At 40.1% G+C, this 22,856-nt stretch overlaps 1 protein-coding gene and 1 non-coding gene across 3 annotated transcripts; both read left to right on the plus strand.

Annotated features, from left to right (window-relative positions):
• Nucleotides 1-2,415: 2,415 nt before the first annotated feature.
• LOC136128659 (U6 spliceosomal RNA) lies at nt 2,416-2,522 on the plus strand. The gene has a single exon (XR_010656245.1). It is a non-coding gene; the product is annotated as a U6 spliceosomal RNA (small nuclear RNA).
• Nucleotides 2,523-6,374: 3,852 nt separating this feature from the next.
• SSBP1 (single stranded DNA binding protein 1) lies at nt 6,375-14,964 on the plus strand. 2 transcript variants are annotated; one of them, XM_065883961.1, is made up of 6 exons: nt 6,375-6,445; nt 8,449-8,509; nt 9,176-9,316; nt 9,521-9,608; nt 11,502-11,590; nt 14,818-14,964. In XM_065883961.1, the coding sequence occupies exons 1-6, from the start codon at nt 6,422-6,424 to the stop codon at nt 14,859-14,861; spliced, it is 447 nt and encodes a 148-aa protein (XP_065740033.1). In that variant the 5' UTR covers nt 6,375-6,421; the 3' UTR covers nt 14,862-14,964. The 2 variants fall into 2 exon arrangements, with proteins under 2 accessions (XP_065740033.1, XP_065740032.1); XM_065883960.1 differs by lacking the exon at nt 14,818-14,964 and having other exon boundaries at nt 6,422-6,445; nt 11,502-11,649.
• Nucleotides 14,965-22,856: the final 7,892 nt, after the last annotated feature.

Raw genomic sequence — 22,856 nt, forward strand, 5'->3', positions numbered from 1 at the left:
TGGTACTAACAGGTCTTGGCTTTAAGGCCCAGCTTCACGGCCCTAAAAGCTAATAATGGCCAAGCTATGATACAAAATAATGTTGGTCGTAAAGGCATTTGAGAACTCCTAGTTGTGTCATATTGATGACGTTAGCCTCTTCATGGCTTGTAGGCTTTTTGGCTGCCTTGTTTTCTTCTTTTCCCTTAATTTTTAAAAGCAAATTAAGAAGGTTTTAAAATTGAATGAATCGGGCTTCCCTGGTGGCGCAGTGGTTGAGAGTCCGCCTGACGATGCAGGGGACACTGGTTCGTGCCCCGGTCCGGGAGGATCCCACAAGCTGCGGAGCGGCTGGGCCCGTGAGCCATGGCCACTGGGCCTGTGCGTCTGGAGCCTGTGCGTCTGGAGCCTGTGCTCCGCAACGGGAGAGGCCACAACAGTGAGAGGCCCGCATACCGCAAAAAAATAAAATAAAATTGAATAAATCATTGAACAAACCATCACATCGTTCTTCTGTTTTGGAGTAGCAATTTCTTCCATGCAATTAAGTGGGGTATAGTGCTCTGTATTGCCCATTGACATTTTAAAAAATGAGTCTTCATTCAGGTTTTTTTTTCCCCTGTACTCTTATGTATTTTTTTTTAATTTTAATTTTTTATATTGGAGTATAGTTGATTATTCAGGTTTTAAAACTGAGTTAATTTATCTCTTGCCTCCCTGACACCAGCCATGTCCCTTGCGGGACAGTGCTGCAAGGTCAACCACACTTTACGATTTATAAGCAGGTATATTATTAAGAGTATGCAATGTATAGCCCACAATTCTGTGGTTACACTTTTCTTCTCAGGCATTGACAACTACTATTAGGGCCTACGACCCCTTCTCTACCACGTCCCTCAAAGATTGTTCTAGCACCTGCATGGACCCGATGCCAGACTGTTGGTTTCTCTCCATTTCTCTCTGCTGGGCTCCACGGTAGCAGGAAGTCACCAAAAGAGCAGGCAGCTGCACAGACGCTGAGTGTGAGAGGGACTGGATCCTCAATGGGTTCGGAATTTACTCCCTTCCAGGGAAGTTGACCCCTGGCCTCAGTGAGAAACTCCATCCTCAGTCATGAAGTTCTGTTTCTTAAACATGAACACTGACGTTAAGGCGCCAACAGACAATCTTGAGTTAAAGAAATCTTATAAAGAAATACTACTGTGCTTTACTAAGCTCTAACACATCTACCAATTTATAGAAGCTATTTATCTAAAACTGTAGAAAGATGAACACTGAAAGATAAATGTCAACATTTCAGCCTGAACAGTTAGATATCTTAAAAATCTCTGTATGAACCATACTGTCAACCTTGAATTGCATAAAAACTGTCAGGTTGAGTTTTTTAAAAAATTTAACAAAATGCAAATCAAAACTACAATGAGGTATCACCTCACACCAGTTAGAATGGGTATCATCAGAAAATCTACAAACAACAAATGCTGGAGAGGGTGTGGAGAAAAGGGAACTCTCTTGCACTGTTGGTGGGAATGTAAACTGATTCAGCCACTATGGAGAACAGTATGGAGCATCCTTAAAAAACTAAAAATAGAACTATCATACGAACCAGCAATCTCACTACTGGGCATATACCCTGAGAAAACCATAATTCAAAAAGACACATGCACCCCAATGTTCACAGCAGCACTATTTACAATAGCCAGGTCGTGGAAGCAACCTAAATGCCCATCGACAGATGAATGGATAAAGAAGGTATGGTACATATATACAATGGAATATTACTCAGCCCCAAAAAGGAACGAAATTGGGTCATTTGTAGAGACGTAGATGGATCTAGAGACTGTCATACAGAGTGAAGTAAGTCAGAAAGAGAAAAACAAATATCGTATATTAATGCATATATGTGGAACCTAGAAAAATGGTACAGATGAACTGGTTTGCAGGGCAGAAATAGACAGAGATGTAGAGAACAAACATGGACACCAAAGGGGGAAAATGGTGGGGATGGTGGTGGTGGTGTGATGAATTGGGAGATTGGGATTGACATGTATACACTGATGTGTATAAAATGGATAACTAATAAGAACCTGCTGTATAAAAAAATAAATAAAATAAAATTCAAAAAAAATTTAACAAAAAAATAGCCATAGTAACTATGGAGTATTGCTAAAATTGCTTTTGAATCAATGTAAAATGTGATAGTAATCAGTTTAAGTAATAAGTGCTGTAATTTTCTAATAGTTATGAGGCTTGAGGAAAAACTGATTTAAAAGCAAAGTGAAAACTTTATTAAAATATCTAAAAAATGTTCTTCTACAGCACTGAAATTGTCCAAAGCTTCCTATCTGTGAGAAAGCATTGCCAACCCTGGTCTCTACCACTTGATGCCTATAGCTGAGACTTTTTTTAATTTAGGGGGGAAAAAAGGCAAGGCCAGTGCTCGCTTTGGCAGCACATATACTAAAACTGGAGCGGTACAGAGAAGATTAGCATGGCCCCTGTGCAAGGATGACACGCAAATTCGTGAAGCGTTCCATATTTTTAGCAAATATGCTTTCACAGCACACTGTGTGTGTATGTAAAGATAAGTATTTAATTCTTACTGTTCACTTTTCACTGACAAAGGAAAAGAAGAAAAAACTACAGAAACTGTGGTACAACCTTACATGCTGTTTGGGTCCTAGTTGTACTCACCTTTGGCCAGTGACATAGCTACTCAAGAAACCTTCCCAACAGAGTACAACAGGATGAGAATCTGAAATCACTTCCGATATCCCCTACTAGATATTGACTGTTATATCAAGTGGTAAGTGATAAAACATTTAATTGACAATGAGTATAACTGTGGACGACTTCTGATTTTGTTTTTAATTCTGTGGATTGTGTTTAAACAATTCCAATGTATGTTCCTGATTTTGAGATACTAAGTGGTATCGCACAGTTGTCACTTTATCGAATGTGTACAACAGTTCCATGAAGTTTATAATGCACACCCTTGTATAGCTGCAGGTGCTAGAATTAAAATTGATCTGTTATCATAAGGAAAAAAAAAGGCAAGGCCAAAGATAACTTTGTGGACTTGGGCATATAGACATGGCTCTTTCTCAGTTAGCTTTGTAAAGGATGAAAGCCCTGAATTATTCCACTGTTGCCAGGGGTAATTGTAACTGATTAAAGCCATGATGCTTTCACCACTTCTCAGCATTGGGAAGGTACTTTCTGGGTCTGTGGATGAACTACAGAAAGTTTATGATTATGTTAGAGCATGTGCAGGTATATGCACACCATGAAGAGGTTTCAGGAATTCCTCACCAAAATGCAAATTGTAGATTCTTGTAAAAGTGGTATGTTTAATTAAAAAATACATTTCAGCTACTCTTCTAGATTCTTTTTCTTTTTTTAATTTTCTGATTTCAGGCCTATTTGAGTATCCTTCTAGGTTCTATTTCTCCGTTCTGGCCTGTGGCCTGTTCTTGTTTAAAGCATAATTGCCAACTGGATATTCACAACAAGGTCCCTATTCTCTAAGAGCTCACAATCAATGGGGAAGAGGAGGCACCTTCATGGGCATTTAAATTCTAATACAAGATAGACTGAGTGTGTAAAGAAAGTGAAATGGGAGAACAAAGGAAAGACGATTTGAGTAGAGAATTTTGAAAGTATGTGGAAAGGACATTTCTGATGCTGAAGAGTTTGTCAGCAATGCTGAAGTATTTGTCATATTGTGAAGGAGGATCTATCTGATGACAGAAGAAAATGTTTTAACTCTGTTCTTCCATGACATTATACATCTTAATATGTTTTTCTTTGTCAAAGAAAACAGCACTTGCAACTTTCTCCAACCAACAGTCTAAGGAGAACGTGTATTGGTAACTCCTGTCTGAGAGAGAATTCAGATTAGCCCAGATTCTCCACTGAGATGTTATTCATAAGGTTATAAAAGTTTGCCAAAGGTGTGTCTATTTGCATGGTGCTTTCTGCTTACCCCAGAGTGTTTGTGAACAGAAAGAAAGAGGGAGAGATCTGTGGCCTAATGAAGATAGAACTTTTAGGGCCAAGTGATTGGATATGGATGAACAGATATAGGTGATCAGTGAGATGTGTCAAAGATGATTCCAAACTTCAAGTCTGGGAGAATCTTGGTACCATTAGAACAAACAAGGAGCTTAGAAGGGGGAAACTGGCTTTGAAGGAAAGGGTGAATTTGGTTTTTCACTTGACTCAACAGCTCAAGTGGAAATAGGACTTTTAAATAGGAAAGCATCAGAGGGTATGTTACAGTAGTAACACAGTGGAGTGTGGGATGATTAATGCCTGTGCAAGACCTGAAGGCAGCATAACCTGGTATGCTTCCAGGACTAAACATCTTGAAGGTGGAAGTAAAACAGAGGTAAGCGTCAATAAATATACCAAGTAGTAAGTCATACTCTTAAGAGTGAGTTAGGGTATGTGTTGGAAACCACATGAAGTAGTTCGTGTTTTTTCCTTTTAGGGCAAGAATGGGCCATTGAAAGGTTTTAAGTAGGGTCCTGAGGAGGAGATTTGCTTATTAGAATGATGTGGAGGGTACCTTTTCTAGAAGCTGGACAGTGCCAGGACCAGGTAGATGGACAGGCCTGGTGAGGCTCCCTCTGGCCTGTATTCTGCAGCCTATGGGCCTCTAATCCCCTTTTCCTTACCAAGGACAGGATTAGGGGGAACAAGACAAAATTTAAGGGGGGGCCAACAAACCCAGCATTCAAGATTAATGCTACTTTAATGCAATAATTTTAAGATATTAAAATTAATGAAAAATCCACAATTAACAAAATATCAGAATTCTAAATAAAGGCAAGTTCAGTAAGCAGAAGTTAATGCCACTTCCTCAGGAAGAATGATCAGGCACGGCAACTCCTGCAATTGGAAATAAAGTAAGCAAAGAAGTAGATTATGAAAATACTATCAGTCCGTTTACTTCTATTAAAGCCAGGAAGGTAAAATGATGTTTTTGGTAAAAGCAAAATATTTAAACTTAAAGCAACGTTGTTAGTTTTAATACACCTAATTTTCAGATGTTCAATATTTCTTCAAGTACTTTAATGTTCTTGGAAAGTTTTTTTTAAATACATAAAAACTTGTATATAGGGGCACACGTTTTTCCTGGTGCCTTAGGATCCTATCTGGCTCAGATACTGTATTTAATAAAATGTTTCATATTTTATTCACGAATTTTTTGCCTTAATTCTGACTTTTGAAAACATTGCATTACCATTTATTTTGATTCCCATCTTTTTGGTGACCCTTAAATTTTGCGCTTTCGGCTCTTTCTCTACTTTTTCCGTTTTTTGTTTGTTTTTGTTGTTGTTTTGTTTTTATCTTCTTGCTTTTGGAGGCCTGAACCTTTTTAGTTTTTTCCAGAGGCGCAGCTAGCCTTTGTTTGGTCCACCCTGCCGAGTCCCAGGCCGGGAACCTCTTCAAATAGTAATTTCATTTCGCTACAAACTTGCAAATAGGTTAACTGAACCACTTGGCGGCGTCGACTCATTCGCTCCCGCCCAGAAGGAAGCTCTCGGGACTACCGCGTTAAGGGGGCGTGTTTCCCGCGGCGCCGGCCGGCCTCATTTCTACGACGCACGCAGCGGGATTTCCGTTTCCTCCTTCTTCTCGCGAGTCTTGCGTCCCAGCAGCAACCGGAAATGGGTTCCTGCCTGGAAGCTGTCTGAGGCTGAGCTTCGGGTGAGGGAGGGAGGAGGGGCGGAAGGCTTTGCATAGGTCCTGGAGGCGGTACTGTGTCGGTGTGTGGACCTTGTCTTCTCCCTCGCGCAGAGGACTCCGTGGTTTCGTCGCCCCTCCCAATTCCTTTACGTTGTTGGTTGGGAGCGTCATCTTGGAGAAGGGGCGCCCGCACATCTCGGCGGTGAGGCGGCGAAGCCCAGGGATCTCCTTGGTCTTTGGTGACGGGGCTGGAGGCGGTAGTTTTTACGGCCGCACGTTTCAGATTGAAGCCCCGTGCTAACATTTTAATATCTATTGAGCCCTTAGTATGTCTTAGGAGCTGTTTTAGGGGTATTGGGTGTAACAGTGAATAAGTCCGACAGAAGTCCCTGCCCGAAGGGAACTTGCATTTGAATCAAATTTGCTACAATGGAACGGAAGACAATGGAACGGAAATGGGGATAGAATCAGGATTTTTTGGTGTGGGTTGGAGGAGGAGGAAGTTAAGGGGGATCAGAGAGGCATGAAAGTGCGAGAGGAGCTTTCTGGGAGCAGGAGGGAGTCCTTCCCGTCCCCTGTGCAGGGCTGCTGATGCGATACGGTCTAAAGGTGGGTTGCGTAAAAGTCGTGGATGCAGTTAGGCACTTAGGACTCAGTGAATTCATATTCTTGCTGTAGGACTTAATTGATGTCTTTTTTCTTCAGGAAAAGATTAAAGGTTAGATTGTAAGAAAAGGAAATAGAAGCCATGTTTCGAAGACCTGTAGTGCAGGTAATCACTTCTTTGTATTAGTGTTGGGGTGTGTTACTATAAGCCATAGTGATCAAATTTCTTTAGGCTTTTGCCTGCAGAGGCAAAAGTCCTTTGAGCCCACACACCTTGGTGTACTTATTTGACACGAGGGCTGGGGACAGATTTTACTTGGGTAAATAATGTTCACTAAAGCAAAACGAAACTTCTCTAGTGTGTTCACATATATAATGGGAATAATTACTTTTAAAAACATGTGCTGCTTGCACGTAGATCAGTTAGAGAGCGCTGAAGGTCGTTGTTGATCTGCAGACTATGAGAACCGTTGTTCCAGCTTTTTAAAATTACTATATTTGTAATAAGACAAGTGGTTTCTTTTCTGACCACGTGCCTCATGTGTTGTCAGCCTGCCTCCCCACCCCGCCCTGCCTCCTTGTGCTGAGGAGAGCAGGTGAGGTCTCAGCATCACCACATGTTTACCAGGTCCAGGATTGCTTCTCATGTCACCCAGTCAGACTCCTCCCCTGATCTCCTCAGTCAGCCTCGCCAGCCTTGAGCCAGCCTAGACCCCTTTTTGCTCGCTTAAGCTCATCTGGGCACCAAGTGCTATAGATTCTCCTTTAGAACACCTCTCGCACTCATCTTGTGAAGATAAGGAAGAAGCAATTCCTCTGTGAAACCTGTTCATATTTCCCCCGCTCTGCTGTAGAGTTGGCCCTATATTCTTGGATCCGGACTAACTTATACATACTTTGGAAACGTATACTTTTTCATGTGTTGAAATGTGAAGCATGGAAAAGCTATTCCTGTCTTAATACGCGATTCTACAGTGTTACGGTATCTTTAAAGCTGTGTATAAAAGAGTTAAATGTTTAATTTAAAAAAGTATCCCAGTTAAATTAATTCTTTCCCCATTTCTGCTCCTCCGGTAGGTCTTGATTTTTGTGTGCCCCAGTGAGGCAAACTGTCGTTCCATGAAACTTAGGAGCTCTGTCTCATCTGAGCACTCAGATTAGCACCTTTCTGGAATCACGACACAGGTAGCAGTTAGCAGTTTGATCTTTAATATGTTGTAACTCACATTTTTATTTTCTTACCCACTCTCTGCTCCCAAACATAGCGCCAGGATTCCATAGCCAGAAGTACCACCCTCGGAGTGGGTATTGTTTTAATTGGTCGCTTATTAACAGTGCCACCACTTGACACATGTTTCTCTGATGTAATGTTTAGCTCTCTGAACCCAGTGATGTTCCCAGTGATGTTCCCAGTGATGTGTCCTCATATCTTTGCAGTAGCCCTTACACAGAATGTCCTTAAAGAGGCAGCAGAGGGCACTGGGAAAAGCAGCAGCCTTGGGGTCAGACGGCCCTGGGATCTCGGCGTGACTTGCCACTTACTTCCTGTAGGATTTTGGGCAAGTTACTCTGTCTCTTTGAACTTCATTTTTCTCTTCTATAAAGTGGTGGTGATTTTACATAGTTTATAGATTTCGTCTGAGGAATAATTGAGGAGAGGTAAAGCAGTTAGCGGGTACTCAGCAATGATAGCTGTTGTTATTGAGTGCTGCTGTTACATGGCAGTGATTCCCTTTGTCTGACAGACCGATTTGGGCAGGCATATCTTTGCACTTTATCAAAGAATCATGTTTGTTTATCTTAGACTTTTTTCTTTGGTCTGTCGAAAGCATGACTTTTTCCAACATGTATTTATTTACCTTTTGTGTACAAACACAGAGGCACCGTAATCAGGAAGATTGCCACAAAAGAAGCGGGAGAGGACTGTAAATGAACTCTCTTGGGTATACTGTGTAGTACCTCCTGTGTACCTGTGGGCTTCTGCAGTAGGCTGCCCTTAAGTGTTTGCATGGTCCTCCTGGCTCTGTGTGATGGGCACACCTCTTGTCTTGGGTGGATGTGTGCCATAGGAGCTGCTGACTAGATGGTGACCACGTGTGAATGGGTCTTCTGTTGGTATTTGCCTTCCCCCCCGGATTAAAGCTGTTTTACTTCTTTGTTCCACTTTAGGTCCTTCATCAGTTTGTAAGACATGAGTCTGAAATAGCTGGCAGTTTGGTTCTCGAAAGATGTAAGTAGCAGCTGATTTCCAAGTTTAAAGCGTGTTATTTATAGCAGTATGCTCATATTCTCAGTGTTGCACAAGAGGTGTATTCGTTGGGTTATAATCTATTAATCGTCACGCTCTTGACTCATATTTGCCTCCCAGATCTTGGCCTTGCCCCACCAGGCTGCAGGGCTCCTGTGAATTGGGCCCTTCTTCCTTTACCAGTCAGTTTTTACTCACTCTTGTTGTCACTTTCCTGCCAAAGAATTTTCTTGAGTCCTATTTGGTTATCTAAGTCTTCCAAGGGTATGTGCCGTTTGGCTGAAGAAGTGAATGTTTGTGAAAGCTGTTGTTTCACAGAAATAGTCCCTTGTATTTATAAAGATATTCAGATTTGTTCTTTTAACTCTACAGACAGTTTAAAGAAGTTTCTTTAGGTATTTAAAAGAAGAATTTAGATAAAGAACTTAACGTTTGTTTTGTGGGGCTGCTACTTCTGAATATTTTCTCCTTTCTTGCCAACCTTCTTTTTCCCTCCCAACCTCTGTCTATTTTCCCCTTCAACTTACTTTCAAACCTTCTAGAACTTGGGTTTTATTTAATGCCAAGACTGAAGTCGGAGTAGTGTTTGTAGCTGTTCCTCCCTGGACATTTCTCTCAGTCTCGTTTTATCTACACATTGCCTTTCAGCTCTGAATCGTGTGCAGTTACTTGGTCGAGTAGGTCAGGACCCTGTCATGAGACAGGTGGAAGGAAAAAACCCAGTCACAATATTTTCTCTAGCAACAAATGAGATGTGGCGATCAGGGGAAAATGAAGCACACCAAATGGGTGAGTACAAAAGCCCGGGCTCTTAATTTTATCAGCAGTAAATAGACATTATTTATTGTGAATTACCTAATTAGATACTTTTAGAAAGGACCTTCTCTAATTCTTTTCTGCTCTTTCGGAAATTGTGGATTGGTTTTGCTGGGACATGTTGTCCTTCGGCACTTGTCTTTTGCATTTGTAACCACATTCCCTGTTGTGATTTAGGTGATGTCAGTCAAAAGACAACGTGGCACAGAATTTCAGTATTCCGACCAGGCCTGAGAGATGTGGCATATCAGTATGTGAAAAAGGGGTAAGTTGAGGAAGGAAGGATCTTACAGATTGAATGGTTTAAAACAGGGGTCCCCAACCTCCGGGCCACGGACCGGTCCCGGTCCACGGCCTGTTAGGCCCTGGGCCGCACAGCGGGAGGTGAGCGGTAGGCGAGCAGTGAAGCTTCACCTGCCGCTGCCCATGGCCCACGTTACCGCCCAAGCCACCCCCCCACCCCCCCCTCCACCCCCGTCCAGGGAAAAATTGTCTCCACGAAACCGGTCCCTGGTGCCAGAAAGGTTGGGGACCGCTGGTTTAAGAAACTGGTAACGTGTTCTTATGGGCTGCATAGCTCCTTTATTTATGTAGTACCACTAATTACTCTGTTTTAACCCAAGAGGTATTCATGCAATGCTTAATGCTATAAACATAGCGCATTGCCATATGTGACTAATTTAAAGGTTTTAACATGATTTAGCCTTTTAAGAACTTATAATTTAGGGCAAAGAGGATGTGTACTTAAATGGAGCTGATGAGGTAAGAGAGAAGGCAATGGGTACCGAGTACCATGTGAGCAAGTGCCTGCATGGCCAGCGATCCTGAAGGCAGATGTCTTGCCTGTTGGCATCACACGATGGCCTAACAGAGGGTCTGGAATGTCGGAAGCCTGACCCAGTGAGGTATTATGGGAATATTCACAGCAGTTATTTCATATTTGATAATTTTATGTAAACTTAGTAGTTCCCTTTTGGAATGCTTGGATTGATTACGTATAAAAAGTATCTTTTCCAAACCCACAGAAGGACAAGAGGATGTGTTTAACAGCAGTTGTAGTCATAGTATGTTTAGAAATGTACTTGTTTTATAGAAATAAAACATTTCATGTAAAATAATTTCAGCAGTAACTAAAATTTCTATTTTTTAAAAATAAGTGCATGCCTTTTCTTCATATATACCTCCGTTGTCATGTATGTATGTTATGTGTGTATATATGCATATAAACACAGGAAATTTCAAGGAAAATGTCTATATGCAATTTCCCCTACTGATTGGTGAATCTGTGTGACTGTTCCCTTTGGCACCCAGTCATTTTACCAGTCTTGTCTATGTTCTGTATTGTACATTTTTGGTGGTGTTAGACTCTGAAAATTGGTGTCATTATGGCCATTTTCTACTTTTTGAAATCAGAGTTACAGTTGTCTTCTAGTTCAGCCTTCTAGAGAGTACAGCATAGTCTTAGTAATTAACTCTGAGTGAAATACTAAAGCTGAAAATTTTGCATTTTAGTAATCTAAGTCTTTTGAGAGTAAGTTTATGAACCTTAATATAGAAAGGAACTAACTAAAAAATAAATGAAAAAATCAACAAATCTGTTAGAGAATCCAGGATCAGCGGTGACAGAAAATAACACATTGGAAATTAACCATAGAGATTTAAAGGATGCCACTAGGTTGCTCTTCATGGTCTTAAGGTTGCTTTTTTTTTTTAAATTTTGACTTAAAATTTTGAACAGTTTTTTTTTTTTTTTTTTTTTTTTAACTTTCATAAGGACCACAGTTAGCTCAAGGATGAAAGCATTGTCCTTTTCCCTAGGTGTGGCAAGTCTGTGCACATTCGGTTTCACTACTTTTTCTTTTTGGCTGTACCACGTGGCTTGTGGGATCTCAGTTCCCTCACCAGGGATTGAACCTGGGCCTTGGCAGTGAAAGCCTGGAATCCTAGAGCTAGCATTCCTTAGGAATCCACTAGGCCACAAGGGAACTCTCTGTTTCAGTACTCTTAATTCTGAATTTTGAGAAGTGGTAGCAAAAATGAGGTTCTGTACGATTATCTGTTTCATCCTTAATGTATACTTACCCTCTCTAACCTGACTCTCTCCTGTAAAGTACATTAGAATCTCCAGACTAAAAACTGTAAATTTTATTTATATCAGGTCTCGAATTTATGTGGAAGGGAAAGTAGACTATGGTGAATATATGGATAAAAATAATGTGAGACGACAAGCAACAACAATTATAGCTGGTAAGGCTCTTGTGATAATAGCTATTCTGTTTTTTTTTTTTTCTCCTTTCCGTTTTTGAAAGCTTGGCTGTGTTGTAACTTTACCTGAGGCTGTTAGTACTGATGCCAATGGGATTGTAAGGCACTTCACCAGGAGAATTCCAAGTGAGGTTTGTGGGCTTGCTCCAGGTTTCTACATTTATCTCTTCCTTTAGAAAATTATCTCTGTACTCACAGTTTTAGTTCACAAGTAACTTATCAGTTGAACTGTCTATGCCAGTACTTACTATTTGGACTGAGAAAACCTTTCGTGTTTTTGAAGGACATGGCCTAAACAGGGAAAAGCATGTGTTGAGACAGAGTTATACTAAAGTGAGTGGCGTTAGACATTTGTGCAAATTTGTTCAGAACCTGTTTGGTACTTAACATGATGATTTTGTTTTAAATTCCTTTTATTCTCATTAAACAAAATACAAAACAACATAGAAAAGATGGACACATGGAGGCTTCAGAAAGTTAAGAAGATATCCTCTAGAGCAGAGTTTTCAAACTTTTCTGAAAATTCTACAAGAATTTTGAAAATAATATACCCCTTTGGACATGTTTAAGTTGACATTAAATTTTTTTAATATAAAATTATGTTACTCTTAAAGGTATTAATGGATCTAAATATTATAGCTATTTGGTATCCATCATCATTAAAAAAGATACAAACTCCTCAATATTTGGAAATTTTACATTATTCCCTTTTCTCTGAACTTGTTTTTCAATTTCATTTTCTCCTCAGAAGTGTACCTTAACATATTGTATAGTCAAGACTCTTGTCATTCATTCAATTAACTGTAATAAAAGTACATGCATAAATAGAGATTTAAAAATATTAAAAAAAATCCTGCAACAGTAGAGCTCTAAATGTTAGGTTTCTCCTTGAATTGGGTTATCATTACAGTTGGTTTTAGAACATGATTGACCAAAACAACTTTAGTATATATGTATACAAACTAAAATTTTATTGAAAATGTATCTTAATGAGATAGATGATGCATTTTTTGCCTTTTGGATAAATTGCTAAAAAAGTATTCATTCTGTTTTCTTGTTTTTTATCAATATAAAAACTGAGAAACCTTGTTTTGATAAATAAGTAGATGGGAATAAAAGAACTTTTATTTTAGTAGTATCTCAATATTTATGAACTTCTGAGGTATGCCCAAATTAGATATCATTTAAAAATTAATTTTTTTATTGTGGAAAATGTCAAACATACACAAAAGGAGAGAGAATAGTAAGAAACGAAAACTCCCACCATGCAGCTTTAACAATTATCAACAGATGGCCAATATTATTTCATCTATGACCCAACCCCCTTTTCCCCCACCTGGATTATTTTGAGGGAATCTCAGACATTATATCATCCATAAATATTTCAGTAGGTATCTCTGAAAGATAGATTCCTTTTTAAAACATAACTATAGTGCTATTATCACACCTAATATTAAGAAATTATTGTAAAATTTTTTTTACCAGATGTCGTAGTATTGAAATTTCTTTGACTGCTTCATAACTACCAGTACATACATCATATTACATGGTTTATATGTATCTTAAGTGTCTCTTATTTTCTTTTTTTAAACAACAGAAATGAATTTTCGCACAATTCTGGAGGCGAAAAGTCTGACAACTGTCTCCTAATTGACAGATTTTTCTCTTATCTTTCTCTTTTCACTTGCTCCAGAGTTTGTCTTAACTACTGTGCCATATGGATAAATTATAATTTGTTGTAAATAATAATCGTATATTTTCTTACTGGTTTCTTTGAAAGTATACTGACCTTGATAACTTAGATGAGGTTTTTTCTGACTGGTTTGCTTTCATAATTCTTGAGTGTTGTGACAGTAAATTACTTCCTGCCTGCCCTGTTCCTCCTTGGGTCAAGCCTCCAGATGTATCTACCTATTCAAAAATTTTTTTCTAGACCTGTGTATGGTATAGAACTACCCCTGTGATTTCAGCAGTGGAAGATCAAGCTTTCTCATAAAATAATTGACAGTTTAAAATCTATTGATCATGTATTTATGAAGCATTCAACACTTTCATATTCCACTGTAAACCTATTGTGAGGGCAGATTTTGGATTGTGTGAATCGTTATGAACCAGGCCAAACAGAAGCATTTCAAATTATCAGCCTTTTTTTTTTTTCTTGTCACCAGTATTCACTAGCATGAATGATTAAGCAGTTAACATAGGTTTATGGCTAATAGTAAAATTGAACAGGTCTTTAGTGACATTAGAATGGAAGAGAATAGAGTTTTAATTTGGCTTATCTGTTTTATAGGCCATATTTTTTTCTCCTTTGGATCAATGTAGCTTAAAAATAACCACCAGCAGGTGGCATGCTTGTCTTTTTTACACAGTGATGTCAATTCTGATAATCTCTTATACTAACCATTCTGTTCCAAAACATTCTAGTTTTAGAAGACTACAGTCGTCAACAAATATTCAATTACTATATAACAACCGTTTTTGAATAATTCTGAAGTTTTAAGAATGTAGATCTTTCGGTGTTATACGGGAGATACTACTTCTTTTCTTTTGCTTGTCCTAAACTAACTCTTTCTGCACAATATTTTAAGAGCAATGTCTGATGTTTTTGGATAAAAATGTTCTCTGTGAAATACTGATAGTAAAAATTTTCTCAAGAGTGAATATATAAAACTCATTCTGTTTTAAAATTTAAAAATAAAATGTGTTCTGTATAAGTATTCAGACTTAAAAAACATAAATAAGTCTGTCTGTGCGATGGGGCCATTTGTTGAACCCTGTCCTTCCTCCATCCCTCCGGCCTGTGGACTGTGTTGCCGGGATCCTTTTCTCTGTGAGGATGTGCTCCCCGGTTTAATGGCATCTGTCTGAGCACTGCAAGCATCAGAATTTGTGACTAGCTCTTCTGTAGAAAGTTATCACTGAGAAGACCGTAGCTATCTTCAGGGAAGATGAGAAGTATCCCACCTTTTCTCACAAGGTCTGAGCTGTTGATCAACGGTTGAAGCCCAGCTTTTAGCTCCATTATGCCTATTGTATATACCTCTCAAGGACATAGCAAGCAATATAGCAAGAACATAATATTTTGAGAATTTGTCTAAAGTCTTTTCAGTGAATAGCACTAAAATATGTATGTGGTAGAGGGGAATGATTAAATGAGATGGAGGAAGCATTCTGAAAATAACATTTATGCTTTGGCTTCTTTACAGATAACATTATATTTCTGAGTGACCAGACGAAAGAGAAGGCATAGAATGGACGATTCTTCTTTGGCCATTGTTTGGTACAGTCTCGTTTCCAAATCTTGATAGTCTTTATAGTTTCTGAAGACAAGAATTAAAATACTCTATGTAAAATGAGTGATAATATTTTTCCTGACTGCTGTTCTCCTTCCCCTTTTCGTGTCATGAACCTTGGTAGCTCCTGTATGTTATGGCATTCACTAGTTTTTTATTCTTTAAGAGACAGTTTCTGTGTATAAGTATACAAGATAGTGAACTGTTAGGGTCATCCGTGTTATGGCAGAGGGATAACTGCCCTTTCGGAAGCTCCCCCCCCCCCCCTTTTTGTGCACACTTCTATTATAGTATTGATTTAGCTACTCAGTGTTTATTGAGCATTGCTGTACGTCATACTTTTATCCCATGGTTGTAAATACAGATTTCCTTATCTGTTTGGTTTATAGACTAGAAGGCAAGAACTGTATCTTCTTTATGTACCTGCATCTTAACCATTGCTTGGCACAGAATAGGCAATAAATGTTGACACATGAATGATCCCAATGGGATATTAAGCTTTAGCCTAAATTGTAGGGGCTTGCTGAACAGTGGTTAATATCTAATCTAAATAACTTCAAGATGAACCTACATTCTTCACGTCTTCTGTTTTTGGACAATTTCACTAGTAGCATTTGTGAAACAGAGTTTACTAGCAGTAAAGTCCTAAAGTATAACTAGGGATGAAGTAGTCCATCTCCAGGTGATGACATAGGCTCTGGTTTCACTATTTTCTATCTTTCTAAACCCCATTCTCTGTCCTTTTAGTCTCATACAGACTCTCAGGGGAGTCCCTGCCTCTCTAGGTTAGCGCCCCAGGTATGACATTTTCCTCTTATTTTTCTACATGGTCTCTTGTTGTACATACTGTGTACAATTGTGTATGCACAGTTACCTTTATTATAAGATTCTGACAGAGTACTAGTAATTTACTAGTAAAGATTACATAAAACAAACTCAGTTTTTTAATGCATCTTTTACTTCTACATGTCCTCTCCCCTCTGCCTGAGAGAGTGTGGTGCTAACTGTAGCTTAGACCCTGCTGGACTTTAACAGGTTCAGAATTCACACGTTATTTTATGGACCCTTGACTTTTTGTTTTAAGGTATTTTCTGCACACATCAGCAGCATTTTGTACTCAGCTTGTTTAAGGAAAAATGGAGTTCCTTAGCTTTATCCTTTCTTTCGCCCAGGAACAGTAGAAAATTAATTACTGTTTCCTCATATCAGCTATCTTTATTTCTTTTTAAATTTTAATTATTTTTTTTCCACCATCTTTTTCTCTTTTTCCTGTAGCTGGCACCATTAGTCAGCACATTAAGTCTGCTCTCTCGAGTTCCCGCATTAAAACTGGTGATGTAGTCTTCACTCCTTTACGCCACATTCCTTAAGCAAAATTGTAAAGTAGGTAAGATTTGTCTTTTGGGCAACTTTTAATTTTTTTCCTCAGCAAAGGTACTTTTATGCTCCTTCAAAGTTGTGAGAAGTTAATGTGGATTAGTATTCCTGTTTAAACTGAGTGATGACTCTGTGCTTTGGGAAAGTGACATGGTGAACAAAACTGCTTAATTACCAACCCCAAGCGATTCTGAGTCCAGGGTGCAGGGGCAGAAGAAGAGTGCGTCCTCCAGGATCCCCGCGAGCCGAGGGGCTCTTCTGCAGACTTCCACTGGAGCTTGCTTGAGAGGCTCTGAGACTGGGCAGCAGGGCTTTCAGAGTCAGGTGTTCAGTGCAGAGGCCTCAGCGTGCGTGTGATACTGCAGACCCGGGGTCCACAACCAGGCAGGCTGTGGGAGCATAAACTCTGCCCTCCCCCCCGCAGGCAGCCCCGTCTCCTGAGAAACTTTCTACTGTTCCGAGCCTAGTCTCGGAGTAGACCTGTGGAATCTGATAGCAGTAACAGACCGTAGGGGTCTTCTAGTCCAAGTTTTGTGTCCTGCATTTCCTTTTTTCATGTTCTTACGGTGTCAGGGAATGTACCTGCAGAAAACTGCCCTGTGACTTTGATTTTGGGATTCTGGGTTAGGTAGAAAGATGCGTATGATACATGGAAGTGTGGGAGCAAAAGTATCAAACAGCATGTGTGGTGTTATTCCCGTATTTGAAAAAAAGTAATTGATATAAATATATACTTAGAAGAGTCTGGAAGGAGAAAAATCAAAATGCTCTGATGATCTCTGAGAAGATTATGTATGATTTTCCTTATTTTTTACAATTTTGTAATTTTTTTTTTTTTTAGCATTGAGTATGTATTACCTTTATAAGAAGAAGAAGTAAATAAAGCTCTTTACATTTTTGGGGAAAAAAATCTTTCCATTATTTCCAAGCCAGGCTTGCTCTCCTCATTCATGTTAAGCTAGTACCACTTCATGTGCTAGAGGTGAACAAGATATTCTTTCATGCAGTTTTTCCCGCATTATCTGTATCGTAACATCTCATGCTTAAACACTTCATTTCTTTTTTTTTTTTTTTGTATTCTCTTAATAAACGTACACAACCCAGAATGGCTGACTTTAAAGACCAGCCCAGATAAGATCCACCATTTGCTGCGAGGTGCAGTTCTCAGAGAGTCATCCATTTCTTGAAAATCGGACAGATTGATCAGTCCAAAGACATCTGAAAACACCAAAGACACGGTTCTGTGGCTGTTTTGGGGATTACTTGTCATTGCCAACTGCGTTTCAGTCTAACCTTTGCAGCTCATTTAGGGGAAATTAGTGGTAGTTTCTCATTGTTCCCGAAAGATATCGTGTAATTCTTGAAGGCAGTGTTGTCTTTTACTCAGACTACCCTTTTGCCCTTGTCCAGCTCGGCCGAGCACAGTGACATTTTAGGGCTTTGTAAATGTGTGGTGTTCAGTTGGATTGCCCTGAAACATCAACATGAAAATGAGGGCAGGATCGCTTTACTTATTTTGCTGTCAGGGTTTGCATTATGTGCCCTGAAGATTTGGTGGGAGTAACAGCAAGCAGATCATTGTAGAAAATGAGAGATGATCCCAAGGTTAATGCGCTACAGAGAAATATCTTACAAGGTAACAATAATCATATTAACGGCTGACATTTATTGTGTGCTTACCACCTGCACACAGGGCCCTGAGTTAAGTGCTTTTTATCATTGTCTCATTTAACTGTTAACCTGAGAAGAAGGTAGTATTATCCCCGTTTTACAGGTGAGGAAACTTGAAATGGAAAGGTTGAGAGACGTCAAAGTCACACAGCCTATAAGAGGCACACCTGGGGTTTGAACTTGGGTACGTGAAGTTTGCATTTTGCTTTCTGCCTTACGGTCTCCTTCCTGCTGCTTTCCTGCTCACATTGGCCCTGCATAACCAGAACCCCACTGCTGACTTGTGACCAGCGCCCTATGCAAGGTGCATCTGGATCACACCAGGAGTTCAGTACATACTAGGTTTTGGTTAGGGGAGAGAATTACGAGTGAGGGAGAAATACCTCTGCCTCTTTATTCTTTCTCATTTTCAGTCCGATGATCCCACAGGAAGATAAGTCACACTTAATTTCTCTACCAGGTTATCTTTACATATTCCTCTTGCTTCCTTTTTATCAAGCAGTGTCTCTTTACTGGTTAAAATAAGTTCAGAGTGTCTGCTCCTTTTATTGTTGCCTACAATGGTTTCCTTCCTACTGAGCATTGAAATTGCCAGGAAGATTGTTCAAGAATTTGTCAGACTCACTTTTTAGAGAGTGAGACTTTTGGTAGGCACCAACAGCATTGAAGTCCCCTCTCAAAACTACTATACTTGGCCCCTGTGCTAGTCCCACAGTCTGTGATAGGATGATGTGTAGCTTTTTCGGCTGTCAGAGTCATGCATCCACAATACTGAAATTTTTCTTTTTCTCTCTTTACCCTTCATCCATTAGCTCTCTGCCATGCTTTGGACCTTAGGGTCCTATTTGTCCAAATAAGGGTACATCTTGACATTTTTTAGTTTTTCTGCTGTACCAGTCATTTGGGAAAAAGGTGGTCTGTCATAATAGTTCACTTAAGGCTGTGCAGTCAGAAAGCCTGCATTTGAATTTTTGCTTTACTCAGAGCAGCTGGGTGAACTCTGGTGAGTTTCTTAACTTTCCATGCCTTTGATTTTTGTTGTTTTGTTTTCCTGTGAATAAAACAGGGATAATAGTAGTTGTACTTTTATAGGCCTACTGTGAAGAACACAGTAAGTAATACATGTAACTTACTTAGCACATAGTAACTGATCAAGTGCTCAATACATGCTGGCTATTATCCCTGTTGTTGCAGTTATTTTAAACAAGGTGTATCTCTCAGTCACCATGCCCATCTCACCAAGTCTCAGGAGATACTTAGGAGAGCATTTTAATTTCAGTTTATTGTACTCGACCTTTTATTGTTGAGTTATTAATGTCCGTGGATTACTGAGCGCGTATTCCACTTTGGTCATTTTTTTTCTTTGGTTTGTTGTTAATCTTCTATGGCTGTTTACTATTAACCTGGGCATCTTTTTTACACTCAGAGGCCATGTGGGCACCTGCTGTATGCCATGCAGCCGTACAGCGTGGATGTAGCGGTGAATATAACAGGACTCCTGCACTGAAGGGACTCGCAGTGCAGGGTGGTGCGGGTTGGATGGGGGAGGTAAAAGCAGGAGTTGTGTAGGCAAGTGTGATACGATGGGAGAGACACTCTAGTCACGGTAGAAACAGAGTCCAGTGGGGCGCAGAAGACAATAGTTAGGTTAGTTTTCAGCAGAGGAAACGGCACGAACAAAGGTCCAGAAACTTAAAAGTATACGAAGCATTCGAAGATAAAACACGAAAGGTATTTGAGGCTAGATTGTAAAGGGCGTTGAAAGCTTGCAGAGGACTTTGGCAATGGGGATCCATAGAAGGTTTTAAAACAGCGACATCTTATCAGAATTGTGCTTTAGAAAGAGCTGTGAAGACAGTTGAAGGGTTAGAAGGAGCAAAGCCTGGCAGTAGTTAGGAAGCTACTGAATAAGCCTGGAAAGGTTAGTAAAGTGGGGATGAGAGGTGACACGAGGGATGTTTAGGATTCACATCGACTCATTCGTCGCGTACCAACTACGTGCCAGATCCTGTGCTAGGCTCTGGGTTGGAGACAACCGAGGACGCGTAGCCCCTGTCCAGCATCTAGTGGTGACAGAACAGGTGTTGGTGGTAAGAGAAAAGGCAATCAGAAGATAATTTTTTTTTCTAAATTTTAATACTTTTACTTAACCCAATGTATACAAAATATTCCAACATGTCAATATCATACACTCCCCTCCCATCCGTCCTCAGTCTTGGCGTCCGGTGTGTGTTACACTTACTCCTGGTCACGCTGTCCGGCCGCAATTTAGAGCTCTGGCCTCTAGTGACCCCCCTGGTGGACTGCATGGGTCTACCCGGGTGCCTGAAAGCATCCCAGAGGCCACTTCGTGGGACTCCAGAAGATACTTTTGAAACTTCTGCTTGGGCAGCTGTGTAGATGATGACATTTTATTAGAGACTAAGGAACATGGATGTGGCAGCAGATTTGAGAAGAGTGAAGATACTGAGTTTAGTTTTGAAAATAGTTTAACTGTAGACTTTCTAGCTTATATTTGGGAGGGTGAAGGTTAACGAGTCTGGCGCTCAGAAGAGATGCTGAGGCAAGAGTGACTTTATTTTTCTTCTGCCAGACACATTGTAAGCAGATTTTTGTGAGATGATGCCAAGATTCCAGCTTCCCGTTGTGGAAAACCATATTGTGGGAAGGATTTCCAGTTGCCTACCTGTTTTACGATGTACATGGGATTTGTTCTAATCGGGAATGGTATGATGACAGACACAGAGACAACTGCCTTTGAACGAAGAGTTTATTACTTAACAGTTCTCAAGAGGAGGGCATGCAACTCACCATGCCAGCACCACACGGAGAGGTACCAGGGTAGGTCAGGAGGCAAAAGGAGCGAGGGAAAAGCATGGGTCAGAGCTTTTATTGTTGTTTTCATGGGGAAAGAATGGGTGAGACAGGATAGGAGCGCTGAGCAAGTTTAGGATTGGACAGTTTGAATACCTTTCAGCAGGCAGTGGGTAACAGGGGTGGTCCCTAGTTGTCAGGTACCTTTTTGCCCTGGGGTGATTTCAGGCAGAGGAGTAGTGTCCTGGACTTCAGGAGCCTGATGAAAGGCTAATGAGGGCTATGAACGCAGGGTTGCTTGGTGTGCATATCAGAGGCATGCTCGTGGGCGAGTCCTTTACTATTTCTAGGAATCAGCTATCATTTGGGGGTGGAGCGGGGAAAGTCCCTCCCAGGGCCTGCCAGGCCCCAAGATGTCAAAGCATCGTAAAATACAGAAAATGAGAAATGTCATTAAAAAACAAAAACCAAAAAACGTTAATATGATACCCAATATCTATTACTCCTTCTATATTTACAGAACCCATATTTTATTGGGGATGACAGTGTGAACAGCTAAAATATTGTATTTCTGTTCTCCTTTGTAGTTAAGGATTGCTAAGGGGCTATAAGCAGAAGTTATTTGATGGTGTTTCCAGGGAAGTTCCTTCAGTGAACTAACTCTGTTGGGAGGCTCATCCTGTGTGCTTCTCTAAACCCTCATTTGGCTTTTTCTTGTCTGAAATGTGGACTCTGGCTGAATCTCCACTAGTGGTCTTGGAGCATGATACTATCTTCAGGATGGAAGACAGAAGAAGTTGGGATCTGTGATGACCATGGAACCACCATACCAGTCCTGGACAGTCTACTTCTGGACTTCTTTTGGAGACACAAATAAATCTCTACCTTGTTTAAGCCACTGATTTGTGCTTTGCAGTTAAACCTAATCCTTACAAATTTACACATTCTTACCTTTATCTCCATATACGTGATCAACTCATTACTCTTGCCTTTCTCTTGGACGACTTCCACTGTAAGTAGAAGTAAAATCTCACCTCTGCTCCCACAGTCCTTCGGGCTTTTAACTTATGTCTCATTCTAAATTTGAGGAGGGGATTGGAACAAAGACACACAAAACCTTAGCAATTAGCCTTAAAAAGCATGAATATGAGCACACACTCATCAAATAAATATTGTTTAATTTTGCTTGAAGTCCCTAATGAGGACCCTTAGTTAACAGCCCCCTGTTAAATAAAGGAACACTTAAGAACAGAAGTACTGCCCTTATGCTTCTCCTGGCAGTATAGCAGACTAGATAATCTGGAGTGAGGAGATTTCCCACAGGAAAATAACCGGATCCTAAGTATAACATAGTTTTTATTTGCATCATTGGATGTCTTAGTTGGGGCTGCTATAACAAAATACCATAGGCTAGGAGATGTAAACAAGAGGCATTTATTTTCTCACTATTCTGGAGGCTGGAAGCCCCAAGGTCAGGGTACCAGCATGGTTTCTTGTGAGGCCTGTGTTCCTGGCTTATAGGTGACCACCATCTCACTGTGTGCTCACATGACCTCTTATTTGTGAGTGTTGGCGGAGAGAGAATGAGAGCTCTCTGGTATCTCTTTGGAGGAACTAATCTGTTGTATCAGGGCACAGTTAGGAAGGGAAAGAAAAAGTTTTAAGACAGGAAAGGAAGAAAGTTACAAGGCTGTGATTACATAGAAGATACAAAAGAATCTATGGATGAGTAATTAAGTGTTGCTGGAAATAAGATCAGTATACCAAAGTCAATCGCAAACAACAGCAGAGAAAATGTAGTTTTAAAAAGATGCCGTATACAAGAGCATCAGAAGATGAAAGATGTCTCCAGGTGTGTGGTTCCTATGGAGGACATAAAACTTATTGAAATACATTAAAAGAAGACTTAAACACATTGGTACACCATTTTTATTTATTGGAAGCATCACAATGTAAAGATGTCAGCCTTCCCCAAGTTGATGTTTACAGATCAAAAATTCCCAGAAGTGTTTTGGGGCAACTGGACAAGTTGATTCTAAAGATGTATTGTTGAGCAGAGATCTAAGACCAGGCAGCAGGTTCCTGAAGAG

This window comes from Phocoena phocoena, chromosome 9 (genome assembly GCF_963924675.1).
Source record: "Phocoena phocoena chromosome 9, mPhoPho1.1, whole genome shotgun sequence".
Lineage (NCBI taxonomy): Eukaryota > Metazoa > Chordata > Mammalia > Artiodactyla > Phocoenidae > Phocoena > Phocoena phocoena.